The 13,019-nt window shown below is 42.7% G+C and overlaps 1 protein-coding gene across 1 annotated transcript in view; it reads left to right on the plus strand.

Moving 5' to 3' along the window:
• Window positions 1-564: 564 nt before the first annotated feature.
• epha4l (eph receptor A4, like) overlaps window positions 565-13,019 on the plus strand; it is a 55,632-nt gene continuing 43,177 nt past the window's right edge. The window contains exons 1-3 of the mRNA XM_072691462.1: window positions 565-723; window positions 3,840-3,907; window positions 7,837-8,500. Coding sequence (XP_072547563.1) covers window positions 627-723; window positions 3,840-3,907; window positions 7,837-8,500 — 829 coding nt within the window. The 5' untranslated portion in view covers window positions 565-626. The remainder of the gene's footprint in view (window positions 724-3,839; window positions 3,908-7,836; window positions 8,501-13,019) is intronic.

A 13,019-nucleotide genomic window follows, 5' to 3' on the forward strand; every position in this document is an offset into this window, starting at 1 on the left:
AATGCATTAAAGTAATAAATAATATATGTATATATATATATATATATATTAATAAAAACTTTAAAATTGAAAATTAAATTAAATTTAAATTTAAAAGCATATATATATATATATATGTGTGTGTGTGTGTGTATACACACATATATTTTTTTGTTTTAAAATAAATACATTAAATTAATAAATAATATATATATAAATAATTACATTCAATTAATTAAAACTTTAAAATTAAAATTAAAGTTAAAATTAATTATATATATGTGTGTATGTATATTTTTATGATTCTTAAAAATCAGCATAAAATAAATAAATGCATTAAATTAATAATATATATATATATATATATATATATATATATATATATATATATATATATTACATTCACTTAATTAAAACTTTAAAATTGAAAATTAAATTCATTTCAGTTTATAAAAATAATATGCAAAGTAGTCTCTTTTTCTCGTTTTGATTGGCAGAGACGTCACTCCGGGAGGCCCCGCCCCCCCTCTCCGCTCCGCTCGCAGAGCGAGTGCAGCAGCGCTGGTCCGTCAGTGCCGGTCAGGCTCGGAGGAGAGAGGGGTCAGACAGAGCGCTTCACTGAGACACTGCGCGGCGCTGAGGGACGGATGGCGGCGCTTTCTGGGATTATTTACTCGGTGGCTTCGCTTCTCTTCGGGGTTTCTGCCGGAATCTCCGCTCCGAGAACTTACCCGGCAAACCAAGGTGAGCTGGGGGGCCGGTGGGGGCCGGTGGGGGGCCGGTGGGGGGCCGGTGGGGGGTTAGTTTGGGAGCTGGTGTTGGGGAGCAGAAGTCCGGGCAGAGTGAAACTCACACGGCGCTCGGATGTCCAGCAGGGGTGCAGCGATGAGGGGATAGTGAGCTGGTGTCAGCTTGTGATAAATACCTCTTATCTCCAAAACAAAAACTTTACAGGAGAATGAAAAAAAAAAAAAAAACTAAAAAAAATATTTAAAATATTTAAATAAGTCATCATGGAGCTTTTCTATTGGTCCATTCTGATTAAATGCAAAAAAAAAACATCAGATTGAAAGTATGTCAAAAAATGAATTTGGACAAAAGTATTGGGACACCTGCTCAGTCATTGTTTCTTCTGAAATCAAGGCTATTAAAAATAGTTCCTCCTGCTTTTGTTGGAGTAGCTGTAATCTCTGCTGTCCAGAGAAGAAGTAGAGCTTTCTACTAGATTTTGGAGAGGAGCATTGCTGTGAGGATTTGATTGCATCACTCAGTGACGAGAGCATTAGTGCGATCAGGATGTTGGATGATGATCACCACCCCACCTCATCATCCCCAACTCCCCAACTCATCTCATCCATCACTCCAGAGAACACAGTTCTTCCACTGCTCCACAGCTCCTCAATGCTGGGGGGCTTTATATCTACCCCTCTATAGCCCACGCCTGGCATTATTAGGCAATATTAAGATGTTTATCTGCTGCAGGGAGTCCTATTCTACTGGCAGTACTTCTTCTCTACAGGGACTAAACCAGGGGAAGGGATGTCCACAAATATTTGGACATATAGTATACACTATATATATCATATATCTGTTTGAAATATTGTCCGAATCTAAACATGGGGGGGGGGGGGGGGGCAGTGGGACTCTGCCTCTTGTCTCTGGCTCCTGATATTTAGTCATAATTAAAGGTCTACAGTATCCTGGAGCTTCTGAGAAACAGGCATGGGATGATTTGAACATTTCCTGTACTTTCTGGTGTCTTCTCATCGTCATTACATTAGAAATGTGTAAAAGCACTGGACACAGATCTTTCTCTCCTAGATGAGTGTACATTTACTCAGTGCATTAAAATGATTTATGGGTTTTAGGGTTACGGTGGTTTACTGGTTTTAGGTATACCAGGATATGATTGATGGTAATTGATGGTATCATACATTCTGTGTATCATACATTCGCATTATACCAGTACTGAAGAAAAATGCAACCAAAGTTCTTGATATTTTCAGAGTGTTAACACTTAAAATCTTAAAAACACTTAAAATCACCTAAAACCAGTCAATTGATCAATAGAGAAAATAATCAGCAGGTTAATCTATAATAAAAAATAATAACTAGCTGGAAATACAAAAAGTTAAAAAAAGCATCACTTTGCCTGCAGCTTATTTATTTATTATTATTTATTATATTACTTATTTTTATTTTAATAGGAACTTTTACAAATACATCCATTAATACATTCGTTCAAGTTTTAACTATAATAAAGAGTTCATGTATAATAATAATAATAATAATAATAATAATAATAATAATATTGCCATGCCATCATACCATGAGCGCCTCGTACCGTTGCGACCCTGCTGCTTTTATTTCACTAGATTGGTCGGATTAATGAGCCCTTCTTAAAATACAAGGGTACTACTAATTGTTCTTTGAGCAATGCTGTAAAAGAACCCCTTTTGGTCCCATAAACAAAGAGTGTGAAAGATCTGATCTAAAGGTTCTCACACATCCTAATCAGCTGTAGTTAATGAGATCGTTAAAGCCTGGTCTGGAGCTCAGACTAAAATGCGAGCTTCAGTACGGCTGCGTCTTTTTTCAAACAAATAAACCAGAGATAAACAACAATATCATATTAATATATCAGTAATGTCTTTGATATCTGCAGATAATGATAAGAAAATAAATCTGGTCTGGGTTGAAGGTCTGGGTTACAGGGAGAACTCTGGTATGATGTAGTGTCTCAGTAACACACTGGCAAATCCCAGATTGCAGAATGCTTACAACAGCCTCCCAACCAGCCAGCTTACCATCCAGCCATCCAGCAAACACATAAACCAACCAGCCAAACATAAACCAACCAGCCAAACATAAACCAACCAGAAAATCAACCAACTAACCAACCACAAAAGAAACCCACCAACAATATAACCAACTAACCAACCAGCAAAACAGAAAATCAACCAACTTAACAATGACTTATACAACCAACAAACCAATCAGCAAACAAATCAATTAACAATACAAACAACCAATACACCAGTAAACCCTCCAACCAGAAACCCAGTAAACCCTCCCATCAGAAACCCAATAAAACAACCAGAAACCCAGTAAACCCTCCCATCAGAAACCCAATAAAACAACCAGTAAACCCTCCAACCAGAAACCCAGTAAACCCTCCCATCAGAAACCCAATAAAACAACCAGAAACCCAGTAAACCCTCCCATCAGAAACCCAATAAAACAACCAGTAAACCCTCCAACCAGAAACCCAATAAAACAACCAGTAAACCAGTAAACCCTCCAACCAGAAACCCAAGAAAAAAAACCAGTAAACCCTCCAAACAGAAACCCAGTAAACCCTCCAAACAGAAACCCAGTAAACCCTCCAAACAGAAACCCAGTAAACCCTCCCATCAGAAACCCAATCAAACAACCAGTAAAGCAGTAAACCAGTAAACCTTCCAACCGACCCGTCTGAAACAGAAGCTGACAGAAACAGGGAAGTGGGTTCTCTGTCCTCCAGAAGCAGAGCTGTATCAGAGTCAGATCTGCTCTCCACTTTAAACACTGGTGGTCTGGAGTGGAGGGGGGTGGAGGGGGGTGGAGGTTTAGACGGGTTCTCTGTGGGTTTCAGACAGAACCTCTGTATGCTGTAGCGTCTCAGAGTCACGGCTGTCAGTGCCGCTGCGCTCCTCAGCACCTTCCAGTTCTCCACTTCTCGTTGTTTGTCAGAGCTCAGCGGCGCTGTGTGATCTGCTGCCACTCTATATAGGTCAGATTTTACACTCCGGATCAGGAGCACCAGCGCCGGCAGATCTACCTGCACTCCCTCATCCTTATCTCTCCATCTGTTCTTTCAGTTACTCTGCTGGATTCCAGATCCGTGCAGGGAGAACTGGCCTGGGTCGCGAGCCCCACTGAAGGAGGAGTGAGTAAACAACAGCCTCTCTCTCTTTTACTCTCTCTCTCTCTCTCTCTCTCTCTCTCTCTCTCTCTCTCTCTCTTTTACTCTCTCTAACTCTCTCTCACTCTCTTACTCTCTCTCTAACTCTCTCTCTCACTCTCTTACTCTCTCTCTCACTCTTATACTCTCTCTCTCTTTTACTCTCTCTCTCTCTTTTGCTCTCTTACTCTCTCTTTCTCTCTCTCTTTTACTCTCTCTCTCTTTTGCTCTTTTACTCTCTCTGTCTCTCTGTCTGTCTCTCTCTCTCTCTCTCTCTCTCTCTCTCTCTCTCTCTCTCTCTCTCTCTGTGTCCCAGTCTTACCTTTATTTATTCTCTGATTCTCTCTCTCTCCCTTATTTTTGTCCTCTCTCCTGCTCTGTACCCCCCCCCCCCCCCTCTCTCTCTCTCTTTGTCTGATGTGAATTTGGATAGCTAGGTTAATGCGACAAGCATCAGGTTTCGTAAATAGTGGCAGGAGACAGAAATGGTCTTTGTTGGGAAACTTTATCCCTCAACTTCCAAAAAAAGGGGGGGGGGAGCACTTGCCAACATAGAAACAGTGAACGATTCTGTGTGTGTGTGTGTGTGTGTGCATTTCTGAAAGAAGGGGCTTCAGATGTAGGGGGTCAGTGGGTTCTGTCTGATAAAGTATGCCCCCTCAGTCGTCTCTGCTTTTACGCTCTCTATTCACGCATACCTTCCTACTCAGCCTGAAGAGCAGATAGACAGAAGTGGCTGAGTTTCAAATATTAGTGGAAGCTACATCAGTATATCAGCAGCCAGTGTAGCGCCTGTCATTAGACTGAGGGTTTAGTCCCCTAATGCTGTAGGAGCTCCAGATCTCATCAGAACATAAATCCAGTAAACAGGAAAAACAGGAGCTTCTCATTCTGAAGAAAGAAAGTAGTGAGATCTTGTCGGTGAGCTAGTCTGAAGAACAGAGCTTGGTTCCGCCAGGGTTCTCCTGGACGCCCCCCAGTCCAGCCAGCACAGCGTGGAGGATGTGTTCAACTCCATCATCATCAGCAGCAGCAGCAGCAGCAGCTCACCTGATTTACCATCATTAAGCCCTGATTTACCACCAAACCAGGTGTTGATCTGAGCAGAACTCTAAATAATACTAGACTCCATGAGAGAGGAGAACTTTGGAGATGTTCTAATGATGAACACAGTGATGGAAAACCACAACTTCCCTCCTACATCATAAGGACAAAAGTATTGGGACACCTGCTCATTTAGTGTTTCTTCTGTAATCAAGGTTATAATAAAAGAGTTGATCCTGCTTTTGTAGGAGTAGCTGTCTCTACTGTCCAGAGAAGAAGTAGAGATTTCTACTAGATTTTGGAAAAGAACTGGTGATGATCACCACCCCAACACCATCCCCAACTCGTCCCAAAAGTATTGGATGGACCACCACCGTCCATCATTTCAGAGAACACAGTTCTTCCGCTGCTCCCCAGCTCAATGCTGGGGGGCTTTATACCCCTCTAGCCCACTCCAGAGAGTCTTATTCTATTGGCAGTACTTCTCTACAGGGACTAGACAAGCTGTATCAGCATTGAATGCAATTAATGCAATAAAGGCATTCATTAGAAGGGGTGTCCACAAACATTTGGCCCACTTTTTGCTGGCCCAGGAATTCTATATCCGTGCTTCCCCAGTTTTATCCCATTTATTCCAGTAACGGCTGTTCCTTCTCCAGCGAGGAGAGCGGATCAGAACCAGTCAAATAAACTTTAGGAGACTAACTCCTGAATTCCCACTGCTGCTGCAGTCGGCTGTTGCTATGTGACCCAGTTCTTTTGGAGCTCCTCAGCTGGCTGTGCTCTGTGATCACCTGCATGAATGACAGCTCTTTGGCAGCAAAGGTGGGCGGGCATTCAGCCTCTAAATACGGCCAATTAGCTCCTTTATCCTTCTGGACTGCTATCTACTGACTGGAGCCCTTATCAGTAGCTCGCTCCATTGGCCCTCCATGCACACAGGGCAGAGGAGAACTGCACACACATTTACTCACACACAAACACACACACACACACACACTCGAGGCTGGATCGCTTTCACTGTCATTGTCTCTTCATTGCCCAATTTGTGATGCTATTATGCAATAATTTGAGGAGGTTATTTATTATAGAGCTAAAGAGTAGAAAAGGTCACCAAAGTGACACGGATTGGTCAGCCAATCAGTCAAGCAGTGAAGGAAGTAACCAATCAACTGACCAGCAAACAAATCAACCAACAGTCCTACCAATAAACCAGTAACCCTTCAGCCAACAAAACCAACAAACCAACCAGTCAACTACTCTAAACTACCAGAACACCAGTAAACCCATCAGCCAACAAACCAGCCAATCAACTCATTCAAACTACCAGTAAACCAGTAAACCCTTAATTCAACAAACCAAACAGTCAACTACTCCAAACTACCAGTAAAGCTTTCCATCAACATACCAACCAGTCAACAAATCCAAACAACCAGTAAACCCATCAGCCACCAAAACAACCAGTCAACTAATCCAAACAACCAGTAAAGCCTTCCGTCAACATACCAACCAGTCAACTAATCTAAACCACGAATATACCAGTAAATCCTCTTGCCAACAAACCAACCAGTCAACAAATCCAAACTTCCAGTAAACCAGTAATTTGTCACTGTCGTTGTCTCTTCATTGCCCAATTTGTGATGCTATTATGCAATATTTTGAAGAGGTTACTTATTATAGAGCTAAAGAGTAGCAAAGGTCACCAAACTGACCCTGATTGGTCAGCCAATCAATCAAGCAGTGAAGAAAGTCAACCAATTAACCAACTGACCAGCAAACAAATCAACCAACAGTCCTACCAATAAACCAGTCAACCAAAAAACATTAAACCAGTAAACCCTTCAGCCAACAAAACTAACAAACCAACCAGTCAGCTACTTCAAACTACCAGTAAACTAGTAAACCCACCAACCAACAAAACCAACCAGTCAACTACTCCAAAGTACCAGTAAACCAGTAAACCCACCAACCAACAAACCAACCAGTCAGCATATCCACTAATCTAAACCATCAGTAAACCAGTCAACCAAAACCAAAAAACAGTAAACCAGTAAACCCTTCAGACAACAAAACCAAAAAACAGTAAACCAGTCAACTACTCCAAACTACCAGTAAACCAGTAAACCCATCAGCCAGCAAACCAACAAACCAACTAGTAAACTAATCTAAACCACCAGTAAACCAGTAAACCCTCTTACCAATAAAACCAATGAACCAATCAGTTAACTAATCCAAACTACCAGTAAACCCCCCCATGTGCAATTAAGAGTCTTTTGCTGTAAATAATATTGTTATTGCTTTTAATTTTTAATTTTTAATTCTTATTTATATTGTGTATATAGTGTAAATTATTTATCCACATTTTTGTAACTGAGTGTCTTGCTATCCCTTTCTGCTGTTACACTGGGAATTTCCCCACTGCGGGACTAATAAAGGATTATCTTATCTTATCTTATCTTATCTAACCCATCAGCCAGCAAAACCAACAAACCAACCAGTCAACAAATCCAAACTACCAGGAAACCAGTAAACCCATCAACCAACAAACCAGCCAGTCAACTAATCCAAACTACTAATCCAAACAACCAGTAAACATAGTAACCAGCCAACTAACCAATCAATTAAGACCCCATCCATTCAGCCAGCCAACCAATACATTTCCCAACCAAGTAATCGTGTAACCAACCAGCCAATTAACTAAAGCAACCAATTAACTAAAGCAACCAATTAACTAAAGCAACCAATTAACTAAAGAAATGATTACATTTGTGATTATTGTAATGATATGATTGTCCTGGTGGTTTTCCTGATGGTTTTCCTGATGGTTTTCCTGATGGTTTTCCTGATTGTTTCTGATCGTTTCTCTGCAGTGGGAGGAGGTGAGCATCATGGATGAGAAGAATGTGCCCATCCGGACGTATCAAGTGTGTAACGTGATGGAGGCCAGTCAGAACAACTGGCTGCGGACGCACTGGATCCAGCGTGGTCCGGCCCAGCGGATTTACATCGAGATTAAATTCACCCTGCGGGACTGCAACAGCCTGCCGGGAGTTACAGGCACCTGCAAGGAGACCTTCAACCTCTACTACCAGGAGACGGACTCCGACAGCGAGAGAACGGTGCCTGAGAGCCGCTTCGCCAAGATCGACACGGTGGCGGCCGACGAGAGCTTTACGCAGGTGGACATCGGAGACCGGATCATGAAGCTGAACACAGAGGTGCGGGACGTGGGAGTTTTGACCCGAAAAGGCTTCTACCTGGCCTTCCAGGACGTTGGCGCCTGCATCGCCTTGGTGTCTGTCCGGGTCTTCTATAAGAGATGTCCGCTAGCGGTCAGAAATCTGGCGCAGTTTCCTGATACGGTGACTGGAGCGGACACCTCGTCCCTGGTGGAGGTTCGGGGCTCTTGTGTGAATCACTCAGAGGAGCGTGAGGTGCCCAAAATGTACTGTGGGGCAGACGGGGAGTGGCTGGTACCCATCGGGAACTGCCTGTGCAACCCGGGTTATGAGGAACGCAGTGGACAGTGTCAAGGTAGGTCAAGATTCAGGTTGTAAGCTGTCTTTGGAACAGGTGGATTCCAACTCATTTTGACATTTGAGGATCCAAGAGGCAACAAACCGATATTTTGTGAGTTTGGAAGACTCCATTAGCCTCATAATAGAGCTGGGCAATAAGATGATATTTTATCGTATCGTGATAAATGTTGTTATCGTGACACACAATATGCTTTTCTACACAAATGGAGGATACTATTCGTGCTTGATATAGTATTTTTACCATATCGCCCAGCCCTACTTCGTAATATTGGAAAACCAAACCAAGCCAATGTAAAGGCCCAAGCATACCAACCAAACATTCCCATGTTCCGAAAAAGGACTATCACCCCGTGGCACCCCGGCCAAAACCCCCCAACCAAACAGCCGACCTTCATTATTAAAAAAATGGGGAATGATGAGGACTTGTATGCTTTAACCCATATATTTAGACAGGATTAGATTTACATGGGGTCCTTGGGTACGTCCCTCTTTCACTGGGGCATGTCTTTGAGTTCATTCCCGTCCGGATCGGCCATATCTGTGTTCTCTCTGTCGTTCTCTGAGAAAATTACAGCCTAAATTACCTGCTTTTTGACTCGGCACTCGTCAGATAATTTTAAACCCGTCCGGATTCACATTTCTTTTAGATTTTTCCAGGCAGTCGTCTAACGTCGGAAAAAAAGATGTTAGGACGCTGCTGAGCACAGTATTTAGTCTCCGAGCGGCCGTATCAGAGCTCCTCCAGTGGGTATTAGAAACTTTCTCGCTAGGATTTATCTGCCGAGCAGCACCATCTGCTTTTTAAAAAGTTTAGCTTCACCTCATATATGATGGCAAAACACCAGTAATAGGACTGCATCATCTCCCCAGGGGAGGGCCTGAAATGTACTTTGAGGTTTTTGCCAATAAGTAAGTCCTCTACATCCAAAGTGTTGCCATTATTGGCGTTGTAGCTTAGCCAAAACTAGCAAAACAGCGGAATCAGTGACCTGCTCGTTTCTGGGAACCAGGAAAGCATGAGCTGAGTTTCCGTGGCAGTGCAGCTACGTGTGGAAAAGACTATTGGATTACAGGGCCGACTGCCCGAACATCATCAAACACGAACAGACACGAATTCAACACTTCGGAATTCGACCCACAAATTTCAGGAGAACTCGAACAGCTGAACATTCGGTGGGCTCTGGCTTTAAGAGGGAAGTCTCTGCTCTGGCAGGTCTGCTTTGAGCTAGAAGGTCAGACCACCTTCTGATGAGTGGGACACTGAGAGATGTTATGAGAGTTAAAGGGAGGCAACGAGGTGGTGGTGGGTTGCGGAAGGTCGAAATAGGAATTTATAGGCATATATACGTTTTTTCTCCTCGGAGGATGACGTGCCAACATGAGTGTGTTGGCACCATACTCATATATGCCTATAATGCCATGCGTAGGCTAGAGGGGTATAAAGCCCCCCAGCATTGAGGAACAGTAAAACACATTCCAGTGTTCTCTGGAATGATAGATGGTAGAGCTCCATCCAATACTTTTAAGATAAATTGGGGATGATGAGGTGGGGTGGTGATCATCATCCAACATCCTGACCTCACTAACGCTCTTGTTGCTGAATGCAATCAAATCCTCACAGCAATGCTCCTCTCCAAAATCTAGTAGAAAGCTCTACTTCGTCCCTGGACAGTAGAGACAGTTACTCCAACAAAAGCAGGATGAACCCTTGCTTTTGGAAGAAACACTGAATGAACAGGTGTCCCAATACTTTTGTCCCTGCATTGTTGCAGTATAGCTGGCCCTGGGGCAGCAGTGGTTCTCCCAGGTTAAGCAAATCCGATGTTATTTCATCATTAAGCCACAGATCCATCGTTCCAGCTGCAGTTAGGGTGTTCAGCTCGGCTCAAGCTTTATCATGTCTAAAAGTGCTTTCCTCAGAACGCTGCTGAGCTTTTTCCAGTGTGAGCTGCAATATCATATCACACAGGCCAGGCTGCATTTAGCTCTCTCACCGCATGTGTGTGTGAGTGTGAGTGTTAAGCATGGCAGTAAGGGTGAGTGGAGCTTGTACACTATTTGTTTATGGGTGTTGTTTCCCTTTTGTGCTGTTTATTTATCTGAGGCGTCATCTGCAGTCAGTCAGCTCGCCGAGGCTGATTCTCTCTGGAGAGAAACGAGTCGTGATGAGGAGACAGGCTGAACATACACGCCTCAAAACAAGACGAGGGAAGAGAGAGAGAGAAAGGCAGAGCACCAAGCAGTGGAGAGACAGATAGACAGCAGGGCTGCTTTTGCTTCAGCTCAGCTGAAAAGTTGTGCTCTCAGTCTGGGCGGCGCTCTCTGAGTTACAGCTCTTCGCTCAGATCAGTGGATCTTCTCCTCCTGAGGAAAGTATATTACAGGAAGGCAGTTTTCTGTACTGGAGTCAAATACATACGGTACAGCTTCTAAATCAGTGTGGGGAGCTCAGAGACAGCACGCCCCTCATGACTACATTCAGGAAGAGAGCAGTGGTAAATAGATAGATAGATTCAGACAGACAGATAGATGGATGGTTGGATGGACGGATGGACAGACAAGTAAATGTATAGATAGATAGATAGACAGATGAATAGATAGCCAGCTAGCCAGCTAGATGGATACATAGATAGACAGAGAGACAGGTGAATGGATGGGTGGATGTATGGATGGACAGACGGACAGAAAAGTAAATGTATATATAGATTTTCAGATGTATCAATAGATAGATAGATAGATAGACAGACAAATAGGTGGACGGATGGACAGACAGATGAATAAATGTGAAGATAGATAGATTGAGAGATAGACGGATGGACGGGCAGACAGACAGATAGATAGACAGAGAGGAAGATGCATGGACAGACAGATAAATAAATGTATAGATAGATTAATAGATAGATATACAAATAGACAGACAGACAGACAGATGACTTTACAGATAGATAGACAGACAGACAGATAGGCAGACAATCAGACAGACAGATAGATAGATAGATAGATAGATAGATAGACAGGCAGACAGACAGACAGATAGATAGACAGACAGACAGATAGATAGATAGACAGACAGACAGATAGATAGATAGACATATAGATAGACAGATAGATATATAGATAGACAGACAGACAGACAGACATACAGATAGATAGATAGACAGATAGACAGACAGACAGATATATAGATAGACAGACAGACAGATAGGTAGACAGACAGACAGATAGATAGATAGACAGACAGACAGACAGACAGATAGATAGATAGATAGATAGATAGATAGATAGATAGATAGATAGATAGATAGACAGACAGACAGACAGATAGACAGACAGACAGACAGGTAGATAGATAGATAGACAGACAGACAGACAGATAGATAGACAGACAGACAGATAGATAGATAGATAGATAGATAGATAGACAGACAGATAGGTAGACAGACAGACAGATAGATAGATAGACAGACAGACAGACAGACAGATAGATAGATAGATAGATAGATAGATAGATAGATAGATAGATAGATAGACAGACAGACAGACAGATAGACAGACAGACAGACAGGTAGATAGATAGATAGATAGATAGATAGATAGATAGATAGATAGATAGATAGATAGACAGACAGATAGATAGATAGATAGATAGATAGATAGATAGATAGATAGATAGACAGACAGATAGATAGACAGACAGACAGGTAGACGGATGGATAAATGGATGATTGATGGATAGGTGGGCGGGTTTGGATAGATGGCTGGATAGGTAGGTAGATAGATAGTTATATAAAGCAGTATGCAGCAGTCAGACGTCTTATTCAACAGACCACGAAATGGGCATGTACTGGAGACCCCCCCCCCACACACAGTATCAGAATGATATCAGATATTAATACTTTTTCACAGTATTGTGTTGGAATGTTGGAATGTTCCAGTCCTGCTGATGGACAGATATCACTGATGGTCAGGTGTGTTTTAAAACACTGGAGCTCAGCAGGGCAGAGGACAGAGGTCTGATGAGACTGGTTTAGACGGCAGGTTCAGCTGATACACTGCTGGCAGTGACAGCCTACACTGATGGCCTAGACAGAACACTCTTAGCACACACACACACACTTTCTCCAGGCTCCAGGGTTTCCCGGAGTGTGACGAGGGTTGCCATAGCCACCCTTGACATCTGATCTTAATGGCCGAGGGTCTAAGGTCACATTCTCTCTCCTCTCTCTAGTGCAGTCCTCCTGACCTCCTCCTTTGTGTGTGAGTGTGTGTGGGTATATGTCGGGGTGTGTTTGTATGAGTGTGCTGCCTTTTCAGTGTGGATGCACATCGCATTGACATATAGTGCCCCTTTAAAATGCCTTGTATGTGCAGTTATGTGACAAGAGCCAGCATTTTAATAATAATGAGCCAAAGCCAATGTCCTGGCAGTCATGTTGGAACCATATTATATATTCAGATATCAGTTTTTCACTTTTTGACATAATCCGAATCTGGCAGTTGTTCTTTACGCTGTG

The sequence above is a fragment of the Salminus brasiliensis genome, chromosome 11 (genome assembly GCF_030463535.1).
Source record: "Salminus brasiliensis chromosome 11, fSalBra1.hap2, whole genome shotgun sequence".
NCBI classification, from domain to species: Eukaryota; Metazoa; Chordata; class Actinopteri; order Characiformes; family Bryconidae; genus Salminus; species Salminus brasiliensis.